The 27,162-nt window shown below is 43.6% G+C and overlaps 1 protein-coding gene across 1 annotated transcript; it reads right to left on the minus strand.

The window, feature by feature from the left end:
- GPR149 (G protein-coupled receptor 149) lies at positions 1-26,888 on the minus strand. The gene is made up of 4 exons (XM_075717085.1): positions 25,920-26,888; positions 24,696-24,888; positions 21,393-21,748; positions 1-573 (listed from the first exon to the last, which is right to left on the minus strand). The coding sequence occupies exons 1-4, from the start codon at positions 26,886-26,888 to the stop codon at positions 1-3; spliced, it is 2,091 nt and encodes a 696-aa protein (XP_075573200.1).
- Between the last annotated feature and the right edge of the window lie 274 nt (positions 26,889-27,162).

Consider the following 27,162-nt stretch of genomic DNA (forward strand, 5'->3'; position numbering starts at 1 on the left):
TTAATTGCCGTTGCCATCCTCTTCCCGTTTTCTGTATGCTTTATTCAACACTTGTATTTCTTCCTGATAACCAGTTCTTTCCATATGCTGCTTTTTACTGTTCTGCCGATGAGCTTCGACAGTGTCTGGAATTGATATGTTAATATCGCTGTCAGGATTGTTTGATGGTATGAAGAGGGAGTAGGAGGCAGTCTCCCCTAAATCACATGAGACAAACCTGTTTTCCTTCCGTGAATAACGTAAGGATGGAGACCTTACCTGTGTGGAGGACTGGCTGATATTGCTGATGATTGACACAGTATCCAGGGCCTCCTCATTGTCACAAATTTCAAGGACCTCTAAATGAATTTTAACGCTTGTGTCAGCAAACGTATTAGGAGACTCCTCTGGGTTTGGCTCGTGACCAACACTTTTAGATCGATATACTTCAATTTTCTTTGACGTGGGTGTTATTTTCTGCCCTTCAGTGCTTACCTCGTATGTAGATAAAGAGAGCGTTTTTCCCGTGGGTGACTGAAGAGATACAGTTCCTTGAAATGCACACAGAGGGATAGCTAAGGCCCCACCCGATCGCTGAAAAGAGAAAGAATGACCGTTATCTAATTTTTGAAGTTAGAATCCATTATAAATAAGCCAATTATGCTTAGTTTGTTAACTTCTTTTACTGTTGCAGACTTTTCCTTGCAGTATTTTAGAAACCTGGTATTCATGACTTTAAAGAGTAGAAAGAAGTGTTTTGTCATTATATACTTTAGTATAAAAAGTGAAGTCCCAAGTGACTGTGACTCAGCTAGCGCTTGGGCACCCTGTCTTAATTAGTCTTAACTAAATTAGGTGCCTGAAGTTAGATGGCTTAGCTACCAAACTGAACTTTCCAAAACAACTTGTCAGATATTATTCAAGGAACCTTTTTGTGCATTTTATTTTTATAGTGGAAATAATGTTCATTCAACAGTATCAGTTGGAAATCTATAATAAGGATTCACCCCGACGGCCAGAGGGCCCACCCAGAACCTTGCTGCCAAATACGTTTCACAGTGGTTCCAGAAACCAATACAGGACATCTTTTCTAGAACAAAGCTGAATTTATCAGTAGAAAAATTTTCACACACTTGAAGGCAGAGAAAGAAAATTCAGTTACAGCTCTGCAGTAGTAAAGGTCATGCTCAAACCAAGGGTTTTTAGCAATTGCAATGAAAATACTGTTTCAGAGTCTGTAAATAAATAAAGGCATTACACAAAAAAATCACTGCGAGCGCCTGCGTGGAGAACAGAGGACATGGCTTGCTCCTGTGTGGACTGTGGTAGCCGACTGAGTGGGAGGTTGTTATACGTTCCCTTCCATAGTGCTGCAGGACAAATCCCGACTCTCTCTCTCACGCTATACAGACTCTCATTTTAACTGTGGAGGTTGTCCATTCAGTGACGCATGCTGGACAGAACAACAGTGATGGCAGAAGTAGACACACACAGCAAAGAAACACCAGACTCAGGTTCTGGAGAATCTCACTGAGGGCTCATCTGTTGCTCCATCCTCATCTGCTTTGCTACAGTTGGGCTTCGACTGCTTACTGAGAAGGGCAGGGATTACCATTTGAAAACTTGCTCTTACTCAGTAAAAAATACTGTTAAAATGAACCACAGCTTTGCCAAAAGCAGACTCCTTGGCGGGCAGCGAAGTGCTGACTTTGGGACAGGGCAGATCACGAGGAAGGGCTGCACTGGTTGAGAGGGAAATGCACGACAGAGAAGACTGCTGGAAACAGGAGAAGCCGCAGAACCCAGCTCCGCACCCACACAGACACCAGGGAGAAGTGTGCACTGAGGGTACTGAAAAGCTGCCAGGTAGCAAGGTGAATCACCCTGCACAGTATTCTGTGTTGCTGTTGCTATGCTCCTTTCAGGACCAGTTGATGATCTTTTAAATCGACCTCAAATACCTCCCTGTCACATTGTTATGTGAATGGCAACCTTACTCCTGCTGTGCTGCAGTTCCCTCTCCAGCTAACGTGCCTCCCCACCTCCTGCTGCTGCTGCCTGGCAGGGCAAATCACCAGCCCAAACCTCATCCTCCCCCATCCTTCCTCTACACACACAGACACATGCACAGAGACCCTCCTTAGTAGCATGGAACTTTCTGGATGATTTGGGAATAAGGAACAGTATTACAGCAATCAATGCATGAAGTGAAATAATGACAGCTGATTTACCAGGACGTGTAAGTCTGAGGCATTTAAGGAGTTTGGACAGCACTCACATTTCTTCCTGTCCATGCAAGGGAGGGCTAAGATGAGAGGGAGACAGCTGTCTAGGAGAGCAGGATATGCCTCTTCATTTGTCAGTGCTGTGATTAATCTACCCGCATCCAAGAGACAAACTGCAGAAACCCTGGGCTTTGGTAAGGACCAGTCTTTCCCAGGCGAGTTACAGGGGGATGCCCTGAGCTCACCCTCGGAAGCAGAAGCTCCAATATTGTCCTCCTGGGTACTGATTTGTCTTGTGCAAACTGTGAGAAGAGAGAGAGAGAGGAAGAAAAGGAAGAGTGACAGGAAGACCAGGTCTAATAATTGGCAGTACGGAGAAGTGCTAGCATTATTTCAGCACTGAAAGGACCCATTCCACTTGGACCAGTTCTGTTTAATGTTTCCTTTCTAGCAAAACTGAGAAAATGAGTAAAACCAGAAAGGTTTAGGATACTGATTAGGAACATGAAATTGTTCATAGGGAGCTGGGAAGGGCAATTATTTGCTGATTATTAAAGGAAGCTGTTGTGATGAGGCTTTTATTGAATTAGGCAAAACTTTACAACCACACAGCTAAATCAAGTGCCACATTACCTCACCTTCATTAAAGAGCATGAAAAGGAAATTAGGTTTTATTGTATAGAGAAATCTTGCCAGACCGTGACTTAGTGTGGTCCTTCAACAAAGGAATTTGCCTGACAAAACCCTAGGAGCTGGCTTGCCCTGCTGGAAGGAAATCGAAGGTGTATTAGTCTCCTTAATAGATTTGTCAGAGAAAAGCGGTCCTCAAGCGTTCTTCCGATGTGCAGTTACAGAGGCAGCTACGGTGCTGTGTCATTGAGCCGGCAAAGGCCCTAGGTCGGTGAATGCCAGGTGAGAGCAGCTCGCTGCCAGCTCCCAGCTGCTCTTTGAGCACAGAGCCATGGCGGGTACAGGGGCTCGCTCAAGTCTAGCTCTCCTGCAGGTAAGCACCAGCAGCCTTCGCTTCAAAGCAACGACGAGGGAGCTTTTCTTTAAAGCACAGCTAGGTGTTGGCACTTACATTTTCTGTAGTAATTAGTAATTAGAATCACTCCTCCAGGAGAGGAGAGATGTGAGAATAACTGTTTTCTCAGCTTGAGGACGCTCTTGTCCACTTGTCTTCCGTCCCAGGTGCTTACTAAGGCACCTTAACTAGCACTAAATCCAGCTCTGGGTAGGATCAAGTGGGCAAAGCCCACTGTTCGAAGCAGCACAGACAGAGGCACAAGGTTAGCGTCTTGGGTATCGCAACAGATAGGGAGCCTGGACACCTAACAATTTTGGTAACACACATTTAGGATGGTGTTTCTGTTGGATACAAGCCCTCCAGCACTGTTTCCAGCCCCCTGTCTGGTTTCTGCAACCACCACTGAAAGTCCTCTGCAGGGTCAGTTAAGAGTGTCTGCGTTTCTGGATGTTAATCAAGCTCAGAGTCTGAAGAACAGCCTAAAACAGCACTTAAGATTATATGGAGACATCTAAAGAGTATGAAAAAAAAAAGTTAAATAAGAACTGATTACTTCAGCTCAAGGTTATGTTCTACTTAATAAAACACTGCAGATTTGTCAGACTGAACATCAAGAAGACGGCGGATATGTCTGAGGCACCTGGAGGGGGAACAAGTAATCCTCACTGGCTGGAACGAATACTCCGTTCTGGAGAATGAGAAATTCTCCAACGACCACAGATTTAGTGGCTCTTTCCGAACTCTGTTTTCTGTTGAGAAATCAGTGTTTACTTTTAGAAGTGAAAAGGATATACCAAGTCTTCTATGCCACTTCCCAGTCACTAACCAGGAAGCCAGTAAACCACGTCGTTTGCCGCTAGAACAATTCCAGTAGAAATATTGTTCAATTACAGACACCTTCACCTGCTTCTACAAGTAGAGAATCCATTTGTCTCTTTGCAAACCGTGCACTGTGATGCCATGCACTTGTGACTGTGACAGGCGCCTGCCCAGTAACCACTGCCCTGGCAGGGAGCAGCTTTCAAATCACAGCCTGAACTCCCTCTGTGCAGCAGCCGAGTGGCAAGGAAACTCAACTATTAACTGCAAGCTTCAACGAAGTACACGTGTGTGAAACAACTCCATTCATCACCAATGCAGGATGTTCAAAGTTTAAAAAAAAGGATTACTGAAAAGAAGTAAGCGGCATTTGCATGATGCTACAGAACTTAGTAAGCAGAGTTTATTAAAAATTAAATCAAACCCTGGAATGACATGACAGGGGAAGGCAGGAGTAAAGCCTGAGGAGAGATCTGAGCCACTGAACTGAAAATTCACCGCTAAGTGCTGAGGGGAAGTAGCACAACCTTGGCTGGCCCCAAAGTGCCACAGCCCCAGGAAGAGTTTTGTGCTCCAGGCCGGAGGGGAGCCGCTGTGGCCCAGACGGTGACCGTCCCTCTCAAAGGGACCTGAAAGGACTCTGCACCAGAGCCAGGAAGGGACTAGCGACCGAGAACTGGACCCGGCCCCTCAGCTCCTTAGCGATGCACCGGGCACTGCACAGAGCCAGGCTCCCTCTGGGTTCAGAGCTGTCACCCACCTTTGTGCTCGCTCTGCAAGCTTTGCTCTAGACTCAAGCAGCCCAACAGAAAAATGCTATGAATAAAAACAGTTAGCCCAAAAGACGGAAGAATGCATTTCTGGTTTTATGTATAGCCACGTAAAATTGATTATTACTGGAATTACTTTCAGTATAAATTACTATTAATGAGAACAGAATGTGACCCTTATCTTGTCCTTGATATCATTATTAAATATCCATTTTTGCTTCTTAAGACACACAGCAATAAATAGGAATCTACTAGCAAACCAGACTATACTGGTACATCCTGTGAAGTATTTTATCTTCCACTCCCATTGTTACCTACAGTTCAGCTTTCTGATTTTAAACCTTACAATGCAATTTAATTCTAAAGCAGTAGGAAGAGGAAGCCATTTTAGCACTTAACAGTGGCCTTCAGTTCATCCATCCAGGTTCCTGTATCTCATCTCTGCATTATTTTAGTGTGAACAAGAGCATCCACAGTGGCACAAGGGTTATGATTCATTTTTACTTTGGTGAAAATAGAAGGAGACCCACTGGGCTGTTTTAGAACATCTGCCATCTCACTCTCCACAGCCTGGGCCCAAGATGCTTTCTGAAAGGGTACTGCTCCACCGACCTCTTTCCACACCTTTTTGCCCATACGCTTTGTATTCCTGTATTTAAAAGAAAACCTAGTTTCTAAAAGAAATACACGTTAACTCCTCCCACACAATTTACGTTATGCATTCTCTTTTTAAAGCACTTCTACGCAGATGTTTTTAAGAAGGTACAGAAAACTTACAGCCACTTGTTTCTTGGATCATCTTCAGAAAGACAACGTTTTGATGCTATCTTGACAATGCATGCAGAAATCAGGCACTAGCATAAAGGTAAAGAGCTTTGTGAAAAAAAAAAAAAAAACAAACCCTTTCTTTTCAGCCTAAGTGCCGTTTTGCAGCTTTTGTGTCTCAGCAGTTTTGCAGCATATTTGATACACATATATAATTACCATTTTTCCTAAATAAAATGTAGAAATTTTTCTGCAACTCCAGTAGCACGTTTGTTTTACCAGAGTTAGTTATAGCAGGATTTGTGGTACTATCACAAAGACACCACACAGCTGAAGTGCATTCTTTCTAACTCTCATGCACCCCATACCAGTTTGGCATCCATGGCAACTGCACAGGACACGGAAGCCTTGCTATCAACGATTCTGATCCTGTGAAGTGAAGACTTGTCTGAGACCTCACTCACTCTCAACTAGGGAGAGGTGAAGGAAAGATCAGACACTCATCTGCTTCAACACAGCAGATTTAAAATCAAGTCTGCTCTCGTTCTTATATCCACTTATAAATACTTTTTCTCTGCATGCACACATGCATAGATACATACAAGTATTTATTTATCCATTGTACACGTGCATATATGTATATAAAATATTTACCTTTTTACAATTTATTTCTTAATTTCTGGTAGGATTGAAAGCTTTCCATTTGGAAATGCTCAAACGTTTCAATTAAGAAAATCATGGCATTCCCCATTCAAAACATTCTGTCAGCCAAAATCGCTAGCTTTGTGCTGAAGCCACCTTTAACTGAATACCACAAAATATCTGCCGGGTCTCATAAAAGTTGCAGTCTAGTGCTAAATCTGAGTGCTCTCTCTGGAGGACTGTTTCTGCAGGTTTGCATCACAGAAACAGCAAGTTGGTAATTTTCAAAGCTGCTTAATATATATCCACACACATTTCATCACTCGGGGACGCTGCAGGATCTCTGACGCCGTGATGTTTGCCACGAGCTCCTGCAAACGGACCTGGCCCTTCCCTTGCTCAGTTTGACTTTTTGTGGAGAGTGTTTATCCCCACGACGTCCCACCACAGGGCATACCCCCGTGCAGCTCCTGCCCAAGATGGCTGGAGGCTATTCTGTCTGTTAGAATCTGGGACAGGGATTTCACTGGAGAACTACACGGACCAACACATGCATTTTTAACAAGCAAAGACAAGAAATTACAATGAAATAAATCACCAATGTACTTGTTCCTTAAGGAGCGCTGATGCATTCTGAACAGAGAAAGCTCTGCATAATTGATAAAGCAAATCCTTCCATTATTAAATTAAATTATCCGCCTTCCAGATTTCGCAGAAGACAGAAAGCAGTCGTCGCTGCTATGAGGCAAACCTTCCTCATAATCGTTGCAGTTTAAGACCATGCTCCCCTGTCCTGTTCTGGCAGAGCAGCGTTTGAGCCGGATTCACCGGGGACGATGCTGTCACACGGGGGAGGCTTCAGCCTCTGCGGAGGATGTAACCGAGCCCCACAGCGGCTGGGCAACGGGCCTGGGTAGAAGGTTTCAATTTGGAAATGCTCAAAGCAGTGAGAAAGGGCCCTCCAGGAGCCCTCTGACTTCCAGTATTTAAATGTTCCTGCTAAGGCCAGTTATGGAACCTAGAAACTCTGCAGCCTTCCCTGAATAGAAAATCAGCTTTTAATCCCCATGGCTTTTTTGAGGGGGAAGGGAAGGAAGGGGGAAGGTAGCTTTTACAGAATCTGTTATTGTTATTAATCTGTTACTAATCTCCTTGCAAACTGGCAGAAACCAAAGAAAAACACCCTTTTCTATCTGGTTTACCATGAAATAGTTACACACTTATGTATACTTATGTGAAACATTAATAAAGGGGTATTAAGCTGCAAGTACACTCGAAGAAAATTTTAATTTCATCACTTGCCAAAGCAGAGCCTCCCAAGGGTGTACAGCATTCCCTCTGCTTCCCTGTAGTGTCTGCAGGAGCTGATCAGCAATTTGCAGAGCTGGGCGCTTATAGAAAAGTCAGGAATCTACGACTGCAATCAACTTTGAATACTGTTCCTGATGTATTCACATGTAATGTTCAAATAATTTAAAACTCTAGTGTACATGTGATCAAGAATTTATTCTGCTAGAAGAAGCCTAGAAAATTCTTTAAGGCTCACATATTAATATTTCAAGTGCCAAACATTTCTACATACTTTTTGCATTTTATATTAAGTCTAACTGGATTAATCCTGTTACAGGGATCTTAAATTCAGGGGTCCCAGTTCTCCAGTGCTTAGCACCTGCAGAAACCATCGTCCAGACTGGATAAGCACACACTTCCCAGGATTTCCTGGTAATTTTTTGTTTCAGGGAGCGGATGACTGCACATCAGGGAAAGGAAAGCATGACCAGCTCCATTCTCCAAACACGGTTATCAATTAATACTTCATCTCCTGAGAACAAAGCTGACTCCGTCCCAGAAGTGGATCCTTAGCTGGGTAATGCTTGTTAGCAACTGAAATCAAAGGTGAACTGTTCGGAGCCACATGACCCGAATGGTGGCTCACGTAGCTCACAGCTCAGCTTGATTTTCAAGACAATAAATTGCTGTTGCAATATGGTAAAGGCCAGTGGAGAAAAAAAAAGGTTAACTGGCTGAAGAAAGGGAAAGCCTAAGAGCCTGGAATTCCTACGTGATCAAGGGGAAGAAGAAAATTTGTTTGAAGGATACTTCAGCGCCACTAAGTTAGGAGCTAGGCTCCCTGACCATGCAAGAAGGCTGCGTAAAGTTTGAACTAGTTGCCCAGACACGGTTGCCTAGCGCTGTCAGAGATGCCATAGAGGATTCACGATAGCCTCAAAAAACTTTCAAATATAACACAGGACTAATGGGAGACCTACAGCCTCCTGAAGCAGCAGCTGGAGGCCAAGCGGGACACCCTAAGGCATCTCAGCTGGTTCCGCACGCCTGTGTCTGCGCAACGGACTCAAGCACAAGGCAGTCTGTAGACTCTCCCTCATGATCCCTAATCTTCAAACGTCATGAATCGCAGGCCCTGGAACAGTAAGCTAGGTGTAACGTTAGTGCTACAGTGAAGCAGAGATCGTATTAGAGCGTTTATCTTGTCTCTGGAAAAGGTAGCAGAGCTCTGATGTGAGGTCCCAGAACGGAGAGCGACTCTCCCAAGCCTATGAATGGCAGCGGTAGAGCCAAGAACAGACGGCAGGTTTTGCTGCGTCCCAGTCCAATGCCACTCCCACTGGGCCATGCCGCCTTCCCAAACGGAAATATCAGCACTCTAAATAAAGCTCTAATGAGTTTGCATTCCTAATTACTTTGGTGGAATACAGCTTTAGCTGAAAAGTTCCACTTTTAGAATGTTTCCAATAAGGATCCCGAGGTTTCTTTCCAGAGACAATGTGTTTTCTGTTTATTTTAAAATAGAGGCTTAGTCTCCCGCTTCCCCAAAAATAAAAATTAGCTGCAGTAAAATTAATTACTGCAATGATTTGCCCTTTGAGAAGCTGACTGCAGTAAATTTAGAGCTAATAGGGTATGACAAGAATAGGCAAGCTCACCTCAGATGACCTGAAAACCAGTACTTGTCATTGGCCTGCCTGATGTGGACGGAGCTTTATTTGGAGCAAATTAGTAACAGAAAGTGCAACAGAGGCATCCAAGGTAAGAATACTTGCACCTACATACCAGAACTTCTGCAGTCAGCTGCCTGGGGCTGAAGTGAACGAGCTCAACAGGAAGCCCTTTAATATTCCACAAACAATGCATATGGCACCTTCAGTGACGCGCTGCAGTGTGGGTGCAGCATGGACAGCAGCTCAGAAGGTGCCTGGCTTTAGGGCCATCCAGATGAGTCCACGGCTCTCCTTACTGCTGGGCGTCACGGGCGTCATCTGCCATGGGCTTCCGCTTCTCTGGGTCTGTAATCGCTGCTGTCCTACAGAAGTCCAGATACTCTGCACCTATTTATGCTAAAATTATTAAGAACAACCTATATTTTCATATTAAGATCTGCTGTTTCAAATCAATTACATTTAAATAGTCCCCCTCACAGACAGAATAGCTTATTTTACAAGAACCAACTCTTTTCAATATGGGAACAGGCTTGCCTGGTGGGATTTGCTGAAATGTCTGGCTTTCACCAAACTTCTTGCCCTCCAGACACCTGTCTCACATCCTAGACTGATCTTTCAAAAAATCACCAGGAAAACTGGAGTGCCTTTTTTGCTTCGTATGTTTGTTATTTTTAATAAGATTTTTAGAACAAGTACAGACTCGGTCCTTATGTAATTCTGTGCATTTGCTCTCACAACACAGTGTGAGATATTTATGACAATTTCTAATAATTTATTTGCACTTTCAGGTAAAAAAGAGTGCGCAGAATGAAAACTTCTGTGTTAGCTTTAATTATTTTCATGAAGATAAATATTTGGGGTGTGCACGAAAAATATGTTGAAGAACAGCACAAACCTGTAAAAAATGGAGAACGTATCAGCCTACAATGCAATGGCTTTATTGGAAGGCGTCTAAATTGCACTGCTTTTGTAACTCCTATTCCATTAAGTGGCATTAGGGTCAACATACAGGATCCCTTGGTCAGTGTGATACTGATTTTGTCTGTGGCGTTGTCTGTTCTCCCAGAGACAGAACACTGATCTCAATCAGCGGTAGCTCTTTCAGGACCGATTCCTGTACGAGTCTCTGACACACAGTGCCACTGGTCAGCTCCACCAAGCTTATTTATCCTCATGACTTCTCCACAGCCCAGTTTTTCATTTCTTTTCTCTAGTTCCATGTATGTGTGTACACTTGTATCTAGCATTCATAAAAAACCTGTTTAAGCAACAGATCTGAAAGCTGTTGCTTATTTATCTGAACCAGACAGCATAGACAGCAGCTGTAGGAAGCTAGCTGCTTCGTGCTGGGGTGCCAGCGTGAGGGAAGCACTACAGGAGCTCGCCTATATTCGGCCTTGCCCTCCCACATAAATGCTTCTACTCTCAATATTTCTCGTTTGTGCAATTCAACAGAGTGCCAAGTGAAGTTTAACTGCAAGCAGAGAGTCAGCAAGCATCGCAAGGACCGCACCACTTTGTTCCACTTGGAGCAAAGTCAGAAGATGATGGTGAAATGCTAGGTAGATTTTCCAACTGAGGGACCACCACGTGCAGGAAGAGACCAGACGAGAACATCACAGCAGATCAGCACGGGTATAGTTGGATCGGCCAGTGGAAAGCAAACAGTCTTCAAGTCCATTCGGAACTCAGTTTCTGTGCTGTGCCTGGTGTTTACTGGAATGTTTACAACTTTGCTGGAGTGAGAAAGATCCTGTGTATTTATCACCGCTGAAAAACCTTCAAACTGCAGACATACAGAGATACAGCGCTGACTCTTCCTAAGTTAAATCTACACAGCCTCCCCCTCTTTCTCTTGGCGGGGCACGTAAGTAGGTTCTATACAGAGTCTCTTGAGTTTGCTTGAGGCAACCCATGGATACCATGGATGGTATCAAGCCAAAGAAAAAAAATAATCACAAAGCCTAAAACATATTGCAAGCCTGGGAGATTTCTGTTGCCTGAGGCACTTAACTATAGGCAAAAACATACATGGCATATTTACACCCAATCTCTTTAGGAAAGGGAGATACACTGGTATTTTATGAGATGTTAAAGGTGTCTTTCAAAAATGCAGCTGAGCAAGAGTTAGAAATGACAAGTACCATTTTTTCTCTCCCTCTCAATTACAGCTAGCCTATATAGTTATTAAATAAAACCCGCTGCCTCATTCTCCTTTCATGCCACTTTTACTCCAGAGAAATCACTTTGATGGAGTAACTCTTTGCTCACAGAACAGACGATGAGGATACAACCGGCTACGGCACCATTACTATCACTCCAACGTAGTGCCATCTTCCAAGTAGCACAGAGCTTCAGCAGAAAATCAAAGGCATCACATGAATTGTCTGGCACCCTACTCTTCAAAAAGCTGAATCAAAGTAATTGGTACCTTTCTCACTGCTTATTTAAGGTCTGAAAATAACAGAATAAAAAAATACTGCTTTCACAAATTAAAATGGGCAGCCTTCAGCAAGTATCACTTGTTGCTCAGAGGGTGGAAAAAAGTAACGTAGGGAGAGACTTCTTATCCCTTGTTTCCCTGAATCACTTCAGGCAAGCGAGCAGCGCGGGCCGGCTGGTACGTGCTATCCCTCCTCTCAGCAGACAGCACGGAGAATATTCAGTCCCGCCAAGAGTTACCTTCCCCTGAAGTACTGGAGTGGTTGCTGGCATCAGACAGACAAAATACCAGCAGTTCTTCAAAGAAAAGCTTTATGCAGACTGTGACAAAGCCCCACTAAATATAATGGAATATTTACCTGACTAGAAGCTGAGATGTTTGGACTTGGGGTGCTTTGGATCAGACCCACTGTTGACTAACCCTGCTATTTACAAACTTTAGCAAAACGTGATTGGATTTTTCCCCCATTTTGATTAAATTTGAGTTGCTAAAGATAACCTACCCACATCTGCTTCTGACCTTTCAACTTCCAGTGCCAACCCCAGTTTACTACCTGAGGTAACCGGTTAGTTTACTGGGGAGAGCTGTACTTAACGCTATTCCAATATCACACCTCTGCTCGCTGACACGCAGTCAGCAGGTCAGCCTGCAACTCTCACCCCTCGTACAGCACGTGAAGAGGCTGCCACTGAGGACCACCTCTACAGTAACTGCAGGACTGTGTGTTTAACCACAAAATCCTGATGCCTTTATCTCACCATGCGAATCAGGTAACTTTAAAATCATCACAGACAAAGTCGTACTCACACAGATCCAGTTGCATGTGCTATTGGCAGGGTTTAAATTTCAAACCGCAGAGTCCTCAACGCTGGCCCAACTAATTATCTTTTGTCCAGGTGCTTGACCAGGTTTTAGCCAAGCACACAAGTTTTCACGGTTAATTCTTAATCACAGTGCAGCTGAGTGGTTTGGTCATACCAGAACACCAGGCAGTATTTCCAACTGTACCCGACCTAACACTGAGAGGAGACCAGCAGTCCTAGCTCCTTACTCTGTTAATTTTGCATTGGAGGTGCAAAGCCTTTCGCTGGATCCTTACACTTACCGAGCAGTGTAAGCCGCCTTCAAGCGAGATGGAAATCATCACACAAAATTCAGTAAGACTTCAGCAAGTCCTTTGCCTCAGAGGTCTTTTTTTACTACTAAGAAGTGGTATGCACACTGGGACAACCTGCCCAATATATAATGTAAGTTTGGGGGTAGCAAAATAGGAAATTTAACATTCTTTGTATCTGAGAGAATAGCACATATGACCGTCGGCATAATGACTCTACCCATTTAACACCTGAAGAGCTCCTGCTATAGAAGCAGAACTGGGAGGAAATGTACAAGATGGCTTTGTGGGACAGAAACATAAGGGGCACATTTCCAGGGCACGGCGTGTGGTTCAGCCTCTTGACTTCCATTAGTGTTAATGGGAAAAACACAGCTATGTCCCTACCCTCAGGATGCAGCCCAAGAGGATATTTTTGCCTGTAAACACTGTGATTTAGTACACAGCACTGCACCCAGTATTCCCACCTCTGCCTTCATTTCATCAGCACAGCCACTGCCATGTGCTAGCTTTGCAGCAAGACAAGATTTATGGAAGCTTTATTTTTGCGCTCATTTTCCCCAGGTTGAAACAGAGGCAAAACCACAGCTTTTAGGTGAAAGGGCTGAGTAAATTTACTGGAAAGTGCTAAAGAAAGAAAGAAAAAAAGTGGACATGACATGGTAGGAAGTAGCTTGAGGGAGGGGTGGAATAGGTCACTTTTTTCACCTCTTCAGACACTGACATGCAGGAAGGTGCAACAATCCAAAGTCTTATAATATGTAAACCAGTATTAAAGAAATATATGTCCTCATTAATGTGCATTACACCTATTATGCCATGTTGCTCCTTCCACTTGCTTCCCAGTCACAGGGAGCCACGTTGTGATGTCCCCCTTCAGCTGCCATCAGGTTTTGTTGTGCTGAAACGAATGTACTGCCACTTGCCATACTTCTACAGTGGAGCAACGGATCAGGCGCTGGCTATGAAAATAAAAGAAAACTAGAAGAAAGGCCAAACACAAGCCAAGGAAATCGTTGCATTTCTTTAGGACCGTGATACAGTACAGATAAAAGCATTTATAAAAGGAGTTCCAAGGATGGATTTACTGCAGTAGCCTAAGAGAGCAGCTAAGAAAGCAACTTTCCTTCCTAGTACCTCTTCTTGTCCCTGTCCCTGTCCTCTCTCCTATAGCACAGGAAGGCTCTGCCTGCCCCCAGCCCAGCTCCGGCTGCCCTTCAGCTCCAGCGCTGAAGTCCTGGCAGGGAAACTCCCAAAGTCTGCCTCAGGCCCAGCCTCATCTGATGAGACATTTCCTCCTACTCCACCCGATGAACTGCCAGCGGATACGACAAAAAAAGTAACAAGCAAACATTGCACCTCTACTGGCTTTTTGTGGCATTGGTGTTGGGCTCCTTCCAGAAAGTGAAGACAAAACTGTCTCTAACCAGGCAACTGGCAGGCAAAGGATCTCCTGTCATTCAGAGCTGTATCAAACTTCAGTTTTGTTGGATTACTGTAACTGTGCTGTGCCCGGAGACGGCAGCCAGCAGCAGCTCATAGTACCACTGGGCTGTATGCGTGCTTTGCCCCACCTTGATTTGCGGGAAGCTCAGTAGAGTTTATCCAGATGATGTGCAGGACAGAGCTAAATTCCACTTTCACTCTGTGTTCTCAAGAGGATTCAGTACTGCCCGAGCAAGCAGACTCCCATCTCCAGCTCAGCCTGGGTTCCTTTCCCTGGGCCCTCCCGGCATGGGAGCCAGCAGATTAATGAGCAGAGAAGAGAACTGGGCACTGCAGAGTGCCTGCTACTTCACACACCGTCTTCCTCCCTGGCAGAGGGAACGTATTAGAGACACTGCAGTTCCATGAGCAGAACCAGTTTTAGCACCTCACGGTGTTTGTATTACACACTTCTGGGTTTCAGAAGAAACCGGTAGATTGCCAACAGCACAAAGCCGCAGGGGTAGAGGAGCTGCCTGTGGAACTCAACCCACTACATCAACTCCCAGGGTAACCCAATTTTTTGTTAAGACCAGAATTAGGATCAACTCTCGGTGAGAGCAGCAATGTCTATGATCAGGCAAGGGACCAACTAATTTCCATGAGATTAGGTCAATTCCTTGTGATGGCAGCCTGCAAAAAACTGCAGAGAACTTTAAAGTACTGCCAGTATAGGCAGAGCTTATAACAGAGGTATTGCAAAATAATCAGAGGTTTTGTTGGTAAGTAGAAGGGACAACACAGTTTGCACATATACATGTTTCTGGAAATGAAAACGAGAACACTTCATACCGTGCTCTTGCAGTAACTTTTTTTTGTGGTCTGTTAAAAGCCTGAAGAGCAGCCGCTGTTCAGTCGCTAGACCTGGCTAATAGCACAAGACTGGGTGAGGAACTGGAATAAATTAGTGAACGCTAAAAAAAAAAAAAAAAAGGTATATAGTAAATTAGACACTCCTCAAAAAAGAAGGCTAAAAAAAGAAGATGGATCTTTCTTGAATTGTATTGCATTTGACCAGCACTTTTCAGTGGCTTCGGAGAGTGGTTTGTGTCAGAGCAGACATAAAGCCCTTTCACTCTAAACTACATTCACGCCTGCGACTGAACTTTCTCTTTCCCGTCCTGCTTTTCTCTGTTTTTACCCCAGTTCTGAGTAAACAGAAGCACAAAACCAACAGGTGCCAGATCTCGTCATCTGTTCTCCAGTAACACAACCTGCAAGGCAGCGTAGAGCTGGCGCAGTCCCGGCTGCCCTCTCAGAAGCAATGTGCCGACCAAGCACACTGCATGGAACGCACCTGCACTGCATCTCCTGAGTAGCATCATGATTTTAATGTTATCAGATTAATGTATTTCTACCTCCAGATCATTACAGATACCTACGAAAACAGCATAACCAATTAATCAGCTTAATATAAATCAACATGTGCGCAGCACACACACAAATTTCTTTAAATGATGTCAATTTTATAAATCAGTGCCAGTAAAAATCTCACTCGCTGCTATGAACTCTGGAATTTGACATGGCCTTAAGGTGATCTGTGGCAGAAGTATACATCCTAGCTACATTTCCTTACCTAAGCAACACTAAATAACAGGGTCTACAGAGAAGGCAGAATTTATTTCAAGGTAACAGTTTACCTTTTAATCATTTCACGGCTTTTTTAAACAACACAGAGCGACACGTCTGCGTGTTTCAGACGCGTCCCTCAAACCAAACACGAGCATGGGTGTGCTCTCTTGTGGGAGAAGCCCTCCTTGCCTTTCCTTTCCCCTCGCACCCGTCCCTCTGCTGAAATGGTGACCAGACCACCCTGCACCGCCCGCTCCAGTTCCTGGCACTGCCACCCGTGCCCACAGCTTCCTCAAGCCAGGCTGTGTCCCAGGTACCTTCTGCCATTTGAAGGGCTGAGGTAGTAGGTGACCTTGTAAAGGATAAAACTGCTGCCACAGGTGCCCTGAGCAGGACGTGCTGGCTTTGTGGCTGGACCACAGCACGCTCGGGCTGTACCGTTCTCCAGCATGTTGCTGCTTTTCCTGCTTTCTCAGAGAAACTTCGGGCAATTACTCTTTCATGAAACAATGCTTGTTCAAGCCTGTGTTTATTTGCACGCTACGTCTCATCTCCCTTTCCTCTCTCCTTTCCCGTTCAATCTGCAAAGTGGCTGTGAGAAGGATTAACAAAAAGGCATGACAACAGGCCCTTAGAAAGCTGGGGACACCCAGCTCGTTTCTGCTGACCTGTGCAGTACAGGAAAATGCCGTGGCCAGCACCAGGCGACAATTGAGGCAGTTACTTGGTGCTTCATCTGCAGAGCAAAATCAATGCCGATGCTCTGATGGAAGCAGTAGGATTATACTGTAAAGGGTTTACTTGTCCTGCTGGTGAGAAATACTTGTCCTCTGTGAAAAAACCTGTGTGCCTGGCTGGCTGCTGTTTGGAGATCACGATGAGACTATTGCACCTTCTTGGCCCTGACCAAAATGTTCTGCTTTATTGCACTTGGCAAAACAGTTTTTATTCCCAGTGGGACTCCCGTCAGCTACAGCAATGTACATCATATTACTCATTCAGCAGCAGCAACTCTCACAATGATTTCTTAAATACCTGGCTGAAGTTGACTGTAGTTCTCCCAACTGTAACTTCAATCGGCATGGTATTTTCTAGATTTGATTACTGCACTGCTCTCCATTTTGCCGCAGAACAGCAAATTGTTTGGTTGTGTGAGTAAAACATTCTCATTCGGTTGCGTGAGTAAAACGTATGGGGAAATTCGGCATGTAAGGACACATTTACCACATCACTTAACAGCTAAGCTGAAAATCCACGTGTAATGGCTATTCTTCCTCCTATTTTAAGTTATTACAAGTTCTGCTTACTGAAAAGAAAGCTGGAAGTACTCTAATAAGAAAATCTACATTTATTTCTGTCATCAAGCATTTATAGTCTGGAAGTACTGAAGATGAGGAACTTTTATCCTATCAGGATAATCATCCATTTCTTTGTAAGGTTGGGTATCTCCTCCCCAGCTGGATAGCTTAATTGGCAAATTAAGCAGAAGTACCTGGCCAATAAAATGCTAGGGAAAGACTCCTTTTTTAACAAAGGTGAGAAATGGAGAGTGATGAGGAGAAAGTGACTTTTCTTAGATACTTAGGGACTTCCAGACAGGGTAAATAAAAGGGGTGGCTTTCAACTTATTTAATGTTTGGCCCAAACTGATCTTTCATCCAACATACACCTGAGAAATGCATTAATGTTATTTCTACAGTGCTTGCTGGAGTTTCATAGCCTGCCCTTTTTCATCAGCAAAGCAAATGTCAGCGCTGTGAAGCTCTGGAAGCTCATGCTGAATGTCAGAAACGCTGAGATCAGTAACTCAGAAGCCTTGAACTTTTAGACCATAGGAGCCTTAATGCATGGCAACCGCACACTGGCTTGTCATTTGGAAAATCCTCAGAAAAGGATGAACTGGGATTCCTTGTAATGCAAGTAGTGAAGAAGCACGTCCAAAAGTGACATATAAAGCCCCAAGGCAAATAAAGCCATCCCCATGAAGTCATTGCCAGCTGCCTCACAGAGAGATGCTCGTACCTGCTGTAATGGAAGTCATAGGTCTAGCAATTTGAAATGGCAGCCACAGGAGATGGGAAAAGGAATCTTTCAGAATTTTTTTTAAACACCATCTGGAAACTACTGCAAGGAGAGCCACAGTTAATGATGAACCTAGTCATATACTGACTTTATTAACCAAACTACACATGGCACACAAGGGGTTAGCAAGAACTAGTAAATTAAAACCAGGTTGAGTCATCACTCACTTTTGTCCTCAAACACAGTAGTTCATCACTGCACACTGCAACAGAGTGAACGTTTGCTTTTTCATGAAAGGGATGTTCAATCAAATCTGAAATATCAAACAAATCCCTACTTTGACTCTATTTATAAAACTGTGTTTATCAGAGGGAAAGGGGATTCCCTTATTTAGATATAAAATACATCTTACACATCTTATCTATGTATGTGCCAAAGGTCCAGAGCAAGCTGATCTAGCTTTGAGGTCAGCCCTGCTTGGAGCAGGGGGTTAATTAGGTGACTTCCAGAGGTCCTTTCCAACCTAAAGCCTTCTGCAGCTCCTGCCCTGGGGATTTCGCAGAGGCTTCCCACCGACTGTAATGCCAGCTGTCTACTGAATTCCACAGCGCACACTCAAACCCTCACAGCTTAGTTAACACTCAGCCAGGCAGGCTGCCTTTGGCTTCTGACTTCATTGTGCCCCAAATTCCTGCCTCCTGCAGCACCTCGGGGCTGCGGTGGGAGGAAGGACTGGGGTTCTAGGCATCAGCAGGTATCAGAATTCAAATAAACATGGAGAGGCTGTACCGACTGGGGAGTTCGCTGAAGTGACATGTTGGAAAGATTAACAGAAGCCGCGGTTCTGTGGGAAATGCTACAAAAGCATGACAGTCTCACCTAGCCCAGTCAGCACACGCTCCAGAAGACAGGGTTCTCATAACCCACGCAAGGTCAAGTCCTTCCATTCAGACCTTAAAATTCAAATTCCTTAATGCAAGTTTCCCCTTCCAAACACTGGCAGGATAGCTTGGGAAAAACTAAGCCTTCCAGGAAAATTATTGACCATCTTCCGTTGTCCTTGAATAGGGCATAAACGTGCAACTACATCACCTGGAAACGTGTTTCTCAGATTTACAGAGACTTCTGCTTATTTCAATGGAGACACTTAAACCCCTTTGACAGGCAACTGATACTTTAGCTTGCGTGACCACTGAAGGACAGCGGGAGAATAACTGCTTCCACGCGACACAGGAAAAAGCTTTCCCCAAATATAAAATCATCTTCCTGAGCATTTCAGGTTTCAATTAAGTTTTTGTTCATGCCTCGGAAGAGAGATACACACTCTTGTTTTCTCTCAATGTCACAACTCTAGAGAAAAACTGAAGATATGCTTTTCCTATGGCCAATATGAACGTCTCACTGTGCAAATATAGCAGAAGAAAAGCAGTAATTTTGCCACATACTACAAAAGCTCCTGAAATTTAATCAAATAAAATGAAAACCCAACCTCAAATAGTATTACTATTTATTACTCAAACAGTAGTAAAATATTTTGTAAAATACTTCAACGCTCTTTGGTTTAGTCCCTTTGCACGTGTTTCCTGGTTGCTCATGCATGATAAATCGAAAAGCAGATACTGGCTCCTTCTGGATTCCACCAAGGGAACCTCCCAAAGGTGAGCAGGCAGAACTGACATTTTAAGCTGTCTCAGAGTCAATTTACAGCAGCGATATGAACTTGTGACTGTGTCACATCTAAAACATGAAAACTGTACTTACATGTACACAGAACTGCCCTGATTTATCTTGAAAACAGGTATGCTGCCAGAAGACCATTATATACACTGTTTATGCAGACCGAGGTTGTTTACTGGAGCATCAATGCCACAGCACGGGGAAGGCACACACAGAAGAAGCAGATAACTTTACGATACATTATCACCTCTTTTCACTCCTTAGGCCACTCTGAGATGCTTTTTAGAGTCCAGTATGTGACAAAAGCGGCATGTAAACTCCACAGGGATAAACCGCTGTTGCTCATTTCAATTTCCACTACAGCTATCGCACTGCAGGCTCGCCCGGTGTCTCAAGCCAGTGTTTGGCCTTTGGTTCATAATCAGGAATTTTCAGGAAACAGAAGATCCTCATACTCATTACCTGCTTAACAGACAACTGGCAAGGAATGGCTAACAATCTTTCTCTTCTTTCATTAGGAGCATTCAACCTGCAGCAGTTGTTGTGACATTTTGCCCCTTAAATAAACACTGATTATAGAAAATAAAGTAAAACTTGGCAGTTCTCCTTTAAGCCCATGTTCTTACATGAGGTAACAGCTGTCCTTCTGCTGGATCCGATTTCAGGCTGTCATTCTACAAATGGCAGTTTGGGGCAATTCTCTCTCACAGCTCTTCTTTAGCGTTGAACCCAACCCTAGTCAGCCCCTCCCGCTACGGGCACTAACAAGGTTGGGCATGGCAGAACCAAAACGCCTCCAAGCTGAGGAAATCAGTGATCCTGCTGTTCTTGATGTGCCACTACCAGCATGGCAAGGAACAGGCACGTGAAGAGTCTGCTCCTAACCAGACCGTAATCCTGCAATCTGATCACTGAAAGCAAACCCCAACTTCCGTGGCAATTCAACAGGACACACCTTTAGGTGAAGGAGTCACACAGCAAGACTGGAGCCCTCTCTATTAATTTTAGACAGTGTGTCCTTAAAAGCTATGGGTTTGATATCCCTCTTCTCCCAAGCTGTGAAAAGCTCTGTGGGATTCGATACAGTGCACACCAAATGTGAGAGCGCAGAATCGGAACCTCTGTGCGCAGAACTACACAAGCTCTTTCAATGTCAAGTGCTAATGTATGAAGACTCCACCTTCACTCTTCTCTCAGAGCTCCTGAAAACTAATACATTTCTCAGAATTTCTTCTTCCCAATACGTGTCCACAATCTAAAGGAAAGGGATGAGCTATATAATATTTGGCACCTTTTTGTTTGAATCTAATAGGAATCTTTGTGCCCAGATAGAAATCTGCGTTTACCTGCGGACTTACCATTCATGTTTGGTTTTGCAGTTCTCCCTTTTCCCCTACCCAGAATGTAAGTGTGACAAGAAAAGTCACCAGATGCTTGGAAATACCCTTGGAAATGTAATCTTATGGAGTCTTTTGGAGAAGAAATTCCTAATCATTAAGATGAATTAACGTAATTCATACCGAATTCTAACCATATAGAGATTATGCAGGTGCACACAAAATAATAATAATAATTAAAACCCCATGATTAAGAAGACAAGTGAGACATTATGGATAATAATAATAACAATAATAATTGTATTTATTATATTATTATTATTATTATTAAACCCCCATGATTAAGAAGACAAGTGAGAAATGATTGCAGGATCAGAACCTGCAAATAGGAGCCTGGTTACTAAAATATACAATGCTAAGTATGATTTTTACTAAAGGTAACTACGCTACCAATAGGACTAATAGTAATTTCAACGTAAGTGAAAATTTGCTTATATTTTCGTAAGGTAGTTCTTACGATCAGAAAAAAACAAGGGCAAATTCGTCTTTTACCTGCCGAGGGGTCCTTTCCGACTTACTCCTGCACCATTCCCAGTCTGTGAGTTCGGGTTTATGGCTTTCCTCATGCGACAGCCGCCTTTCTGCTCCTTCGGGAAAAGTCGGCTCATCAGCCTGCCCAGCCTCCTCTCCTGCGGGGGCTCCCAGCCGGGCGGGGGGACCGCGGGAGCTGAACCCCGCCGTGCCCCCGCCGCCCGCGCCGCTGGGGCTGTGGCAGCCGGGGCTCACCAGGCTGCGATAGGACGCGGATCTGTCGCCGCCGTCGCGGTGCCGGTGGGTTTCATGGGGGATTCTGTAGATTCCATAACCTTGCTGGAATGACAGGTTGAATTCGAAACCTCTGCGTTTGGCTAGATGGAAAGGGAAGGAATGTCATACTAAAAAGGGTCAAACCCGAGAAGTAAAATGAGATTACATACACAATGAAAATGACATTCCAAAACACGGAATGAATTATTTAACTGCTGCTAGGAACAGACAATCTTCTACCCATAAAAGACTGAATTGTTGGGAAGGAAGACTTCTCAGATAGTATGTTATTATGCTGCCTTCTTAATGAATTCAGAAATTACATATTCCAAAGTTAATGGATTCCCAGAAACTGGTAGATTATTTGCCATTTTCAAAAACACACGGCCTATGATGTTTTATGGGATACACGCATGAAGAAAATATTTAATTTTTGTGGTAGTCTTTTCTTCACAGCCTGTTTCAGATATATTCCTAAAGGTGAAAAATCACACAAAATGATAAAACATTTCTGAGAATGTATAACTAACCTTCAATGTCAAGAGTCAAGCAAGAAAACCAGAATTCTACAATAAAATATAAATACTTGAAGCATTTACACAATGGAATTTTTGTATATTCTCCATTCTAAATTCAGTGCTTCAAGTATTCTTACACAGCAATTGAACAATTAAATACAAATTCTCAATCATTATTTATACCCTTTCCTTCTTCCTCCTTTCTAATGCAAATCACCCGAGATTCTTCATCCTCCCCCTTTTCACCTTACATCATTATGTAGTAACTAAAGAAGTGCCTTTTATTTAACTAATGAAATCATCTTCCCACCAAACCTTTCATGCTAAATTATAAAATAAAAGGTATGAGGATACATTTATACAACCTCTATTCCTACTCAACAGTTTGTGTGCTTACTAGATGATATATAATTGCAGGTGAAATTCTGACCTTAGCAGACATTGCATTAAAACTTGAGAATAGTCTTTAGCACAAATATCTGAAAGTCACAGATTTATTTAAAATAATCTTATAATTGCTACTTTTCCATCTGTAGTACATTTATCTCTCCAAATACCATTATTACCTACATCTGAAATAAACTGCCTCCTTGATGAACTGCAGTCGTCCTCCCCGGGAAAGCGGTTAGAGCGGCCTCAGCCGCAGCACGAGCCACTGCACTTGGAGAACGTGTTCAAGGCAAGGGAAAGCCGGGAATGAGAATAGCTTTTCTCTAGGCTCCAGGAGCTTTCTTCCTCCCTAAACACGCAGTGAATGTCACTGAATTCACTGATGTCAGAGGACTTTCACCCCACAGAATGGGAAACAAACCCCAGGTCCTCACAAGTATTTAGCTCTTAACTTTGGCAGTCGGACTAGATGATCCTTGTAGGTGCCTTCCAACTGAACTATTCTATTCTATTCTATTCTATTCTATTTCTATTCTATTTCTATTTCTATTTCTAACTTTCTAAATAAAACTTGCCAGCACTTTCAATCCTCCTTGGACCAGGCCTCAAGGGACAACTGTATCAAACTCTAGCACTGCAACTCTCGCTTCTGAAAGATTAATACATAAATCTGTAATTTTTATAAACAAATATAACTGCAGCATTATAAGGAGGAAATTGCAATTATTTTTCTGTTAAAGTTAGTCTTGATAATAATTATGATCATAAATAAAAAAAATCAGCTATTGCTCTACCTTCCCTCCTTGTAGGCTTCCTTACTGATATTTCTACCAGAATATATTTGTTATATGGTAACAGAGATCTAACAGATACAGATGTATTTAATATCCTGTGGCAGATTTCTGTCCTTCAAACTTTCCGTAGTTACCTACTGTTGAACAGCTGAATTTTTTTAAGTTTGTACATTTTTGGTTGTCCCAGAAAGCAAACATGTATGAACATATACACATACATTTGTGTGTAAGAATGTAAATTAATCTGTAATAAAGATACTGAACTTAGATTAGTAGGTGTAACAAGCTCTAATAAAACATTTTAATAAATACTTCTCTCAGAAGAACACTGGAAACATATTTTCATTTGTAATTCAAAATGCAATCCCTCTGTGCAGATATGTGAACATGGATATCAAGGTATTTCATAAATAACTGTGGCTAGGAAATGTACACGAAAGCATTATGCAGTCTTTTAGCCACAAATATGACAATGTTATTCATGTTTGCAGAAGCCTAAATGTGTTTTTCTCTAGAGCTAAGTTCATGGAGTGATAGCTGTATTTCTTTGTCTTCTGTTTCTCTGACTATTACCACGAGCAAGTTCTTTATGAAAAGAACAAAAGTCATGTAACTGCAGGAGACAGGCTGTGGCAGTCAGCGTGTGCAGGGATTCCTCCAGCTGGTCTTACATGGAGGCAGAGAAAAAGGGCGTTAGAAGATTCCAAGAAGGTTACCAGTGAAGGTCTGGCATCCTCTGCTACACCAAGGTAAACTTTATAAACATACAGGGAAATATTTTTAGGCAAAACCTGTGTGGGAGTTCCTCAGCTTTCAACAAGCGGCATGAACGCACTGAGATACAGGCCGCTCCCATAAATCACGTCCTTCACTATTCGCTTGTTGGTGTCGCGGTCATTTCTGGTTAGTAGCTACAGCGCAGGTCTACAAACAATAGCTCCTCTCCTTCTTAGAATTTGCTCACAATTAGCACGGTTTTTTTCCCCCACAACATTAAACCTGTTTAGCATGGTCCATGTATTTGATTAGTAAAAGTCCGATTTTGGCAGACGCATTTTTCCCAGGGTACGAGAGGAGAGCGAAACTAGGATTCAGAGTATGTTGGACTCTACTAAAAGAACCGACAGTGGCCTGGGAAAACCAGCGGAGCTTCCGTGCCTCAGTATCCACTATTTCCATCCAGCTGTCTTGCATGGATGTCGTGAGTCTCATCTGTTGTTCTGAATACTGTCTATATAATTCAGGTAAATGATTTCAAGGAGTACAAAGTACTGTTACTGACACTAACTTCCTATCCTTTTTACCACAAGACACATTCCAGCTGCGCATCACCCTTCCATACTTACTTTTGAGTTCTTCTGAAGACACTGCATACGAATTCCTCCTGCAATTAATGATGCAGCCACAGGGCAGGTGGGTCCAGTGTTCTGACAGGACAAATACCGGGGTGACTGTGGCAGCCAGCAAAGTCAGCAGGAAGCTAAGTGTCTCAAACGACAGGCTTTGAAAACCAGTGATGTGCTGGACAACCATTTGTATCTGAAAGGCAGAGCATTTTGAAATTTAAATCGCTTCAGGCACATGAGATACTTCCAGGAATAAACAGAACATCTCACTATGAATATGACACAAGTAAAAGACACAGGTTGTCATTAATGTTTGCTGAGCCTAACAATTTCGTTTCTAACAGAGAGTGGAGGAAACACACTGACAGAGGCTCTCCTCGTTCTGCGTTTCTCAGAAAAACCCTTGCTTAAGCTAAATATAGACGCCTGAGCGCTATTAAAACAAGCAACTCGCAATCCAAGCAACTTAGAAGAGACTGCTAGCTCGGTCTCTCCCGCATGGTGCTGGGGAACCCCAGCTCCTGATGGGGAAGAGGAGAGAGAACGTAGCACCACACAGGGCTGTGCTGCCGGTGCTCTGTAGCGCTCTCCTTCCACCGAGAGCAGCTCAGGTGCTGAGTCTGTGCACATCCCAGGGACAGGGATAACACTGCCCCAGGCCCACGTTCCATGTTCTCAACAACTCCTTTCTAATCGTACATGAATGTACCTGTTCCCAAATATACTAGTGCAGGCACACGGACAGCCCTCCCTCACCCCCCTGCCCCCCAATGCTACAGAGACTACAGAGATGCAAGCAAACCTCATTTTTCTAACAAACTCCTATTTTTTAACCAGTCTGGCAAAGGACATGACTCACAGCTGTGCGGAGGGGCAGAAGAGCCAGCTGAGTACAATTCACAGACCCCATAATGCTGAACAAATGCTTGCCAGACAGCTGGCAATACACAAAGGTGGACCTTATTCATCCCCGTATTCAGGTGATACAAATGATGTGATGATAGAGTAACATACTGATGAATCACACTCTGCCAAACCTGCTGAAAGCCAGCTAAATTCATGTAGTGACACAGACCTGCTTAAAAGGACTTTTGCCGGCACAAACTATACTATAAGGAACAACTGCAATGGCTGCTGTTCATCTGTTTCAATTCGTGGCACACCAACGCACATGCCATTTAAATGTAAGTAAACGTTAGAAAGTAAAACAATCTGATGATTTACCATCATTGGAAGCCAGAGAATGACTTTTGTCAATGCAAGAATCAGTGAGAATCGTTTCTGGGCGAAGCCCACCGTGAAGCTCCTGCTCTGTACGCTGCTCATGCAACGGGGCTCGAGTGCACTGCTCTCCGCCACATCTTTCCTAAAATCTGCCTCCGAGCTTGGACAGGCGTTTTGGAAATGCTTCAGGGTTTTATCCACAGGGTCCACCGGTGACAGAGATGGGGTAGCAGTACTGCAGCCTGCAGGTGTCCCAGGGGTCATGTAGCCTCGAGAGATTTCCTGGTAATCAATGTGTAATAGCTGTCGCTCATCTGAGCACAACAGCTGGTAAGTTAGAGGAACAGACAGCACTGTGAGGAGGCAAAAGCACAGCGAGTAGACAATAAATAAAAACAAGATGTAGGAACTGGCACAGTCAGTGAAGCAACCCCAGGAGGTGGGGATGTACTTGCCCCAACCACAGAGAGGCAAAACGCAGATCAGCAAGCTGACAATCCAAATGGTAAGAATGGCCCATACCATGCTCACTTGTCGCTTGGAAGTGCTGCAGCTCATTGTCTCAGTTTTGTTGATGGTGTAGAAGTTGTAAGAAACTATAAGAGACCCTTTCACGTTGTTAGAAATGCCCTGGAATAAATATATAAGTGCTGAGGTGGTGCACAGAGGCTGGGGCAGGATATCGCTTGACCACTGGGTGAGCATGAAAATAATCACAGGCACAATGCTGATCAAATCATCTATTGACAAAGAGGTCACGATCATTGAAACTGTGGTTTTGTTTTGCATTTTCAGCAGGGAAACTAGTGAATAAATGCTGCCCAGAAGTGCTGTGAATGCAATGATAAAAGTCAAGCAGAATAGAAAGACATTCAAAGTTCTCTGCTCACTAGGCTTATCCATAATGCTATGATTTTCAGCGAAGAGGCTTGTCCCATTGAGTGACAAATTACTAGGCGTTACCGACATTGTCCTTGGCAAATTTTTTTCTTTGCCTTCTCACTGACTCTGCAAGTTTTCACTAGCTGAAACCAGAACTGTCACCTCCACATCACAAGTTTCTTTGTTTTCCTAGACTCTCTTTCATGGCATCTGATGAAGAAATACTCAGGTGAAAGCACCCTTTATAACTACAACAACTCATGCTCTCAAAAAACCAGGCAACAACGAAAGGTGCTGAAAAAAATGCAATTCTTCATAATCCTTTCAGTACTGGAAGATGGTTAGTTTAGGCTCTTCAGGT

This window comes from Pelecanus crispus, chromosome 9, assembly GCF_030463565.1.
Source record: "Pelecanus crispus isolate bPelCri1 chromosome 9, bPelCri1.pri, whole genome shotgun sequence".
Taxonomy (NCBI): Eukaryota; Metazoa; Chordata; class Aves; order Pelecaniformes; family Pelecanidae; genus Pelecanus; species Pelecanus crispus.

What these genes read in the sequence shown, in the direction of transcription:
- GPR149 (XM_075717085.1), bottom strand. Translation starts at nt 26,888, where the DNA reads ATGTCGGTAACGCCTAGTAATTTGTCACTCAATGGGACAAGCCTCTTC. An exon ending in TTCTCTGGCTTCCAATGATG is followed by an intron (nt 24,889 to 25,919) that starts GTAAATCATCAG and finishes TCTGCCTTTCAG; the next exon opens with ATACAAATGGTTGTCCAGCA. An exon ending in GTCTTCAGAAGAACTCAAAA is followed by an intron (nt 21,749 to 24,695) that starts GTAAGTATGGAA and finishes CTTTCCATCTAG; the next exon opens with CCAAACGCAGAGGTTTCGAA.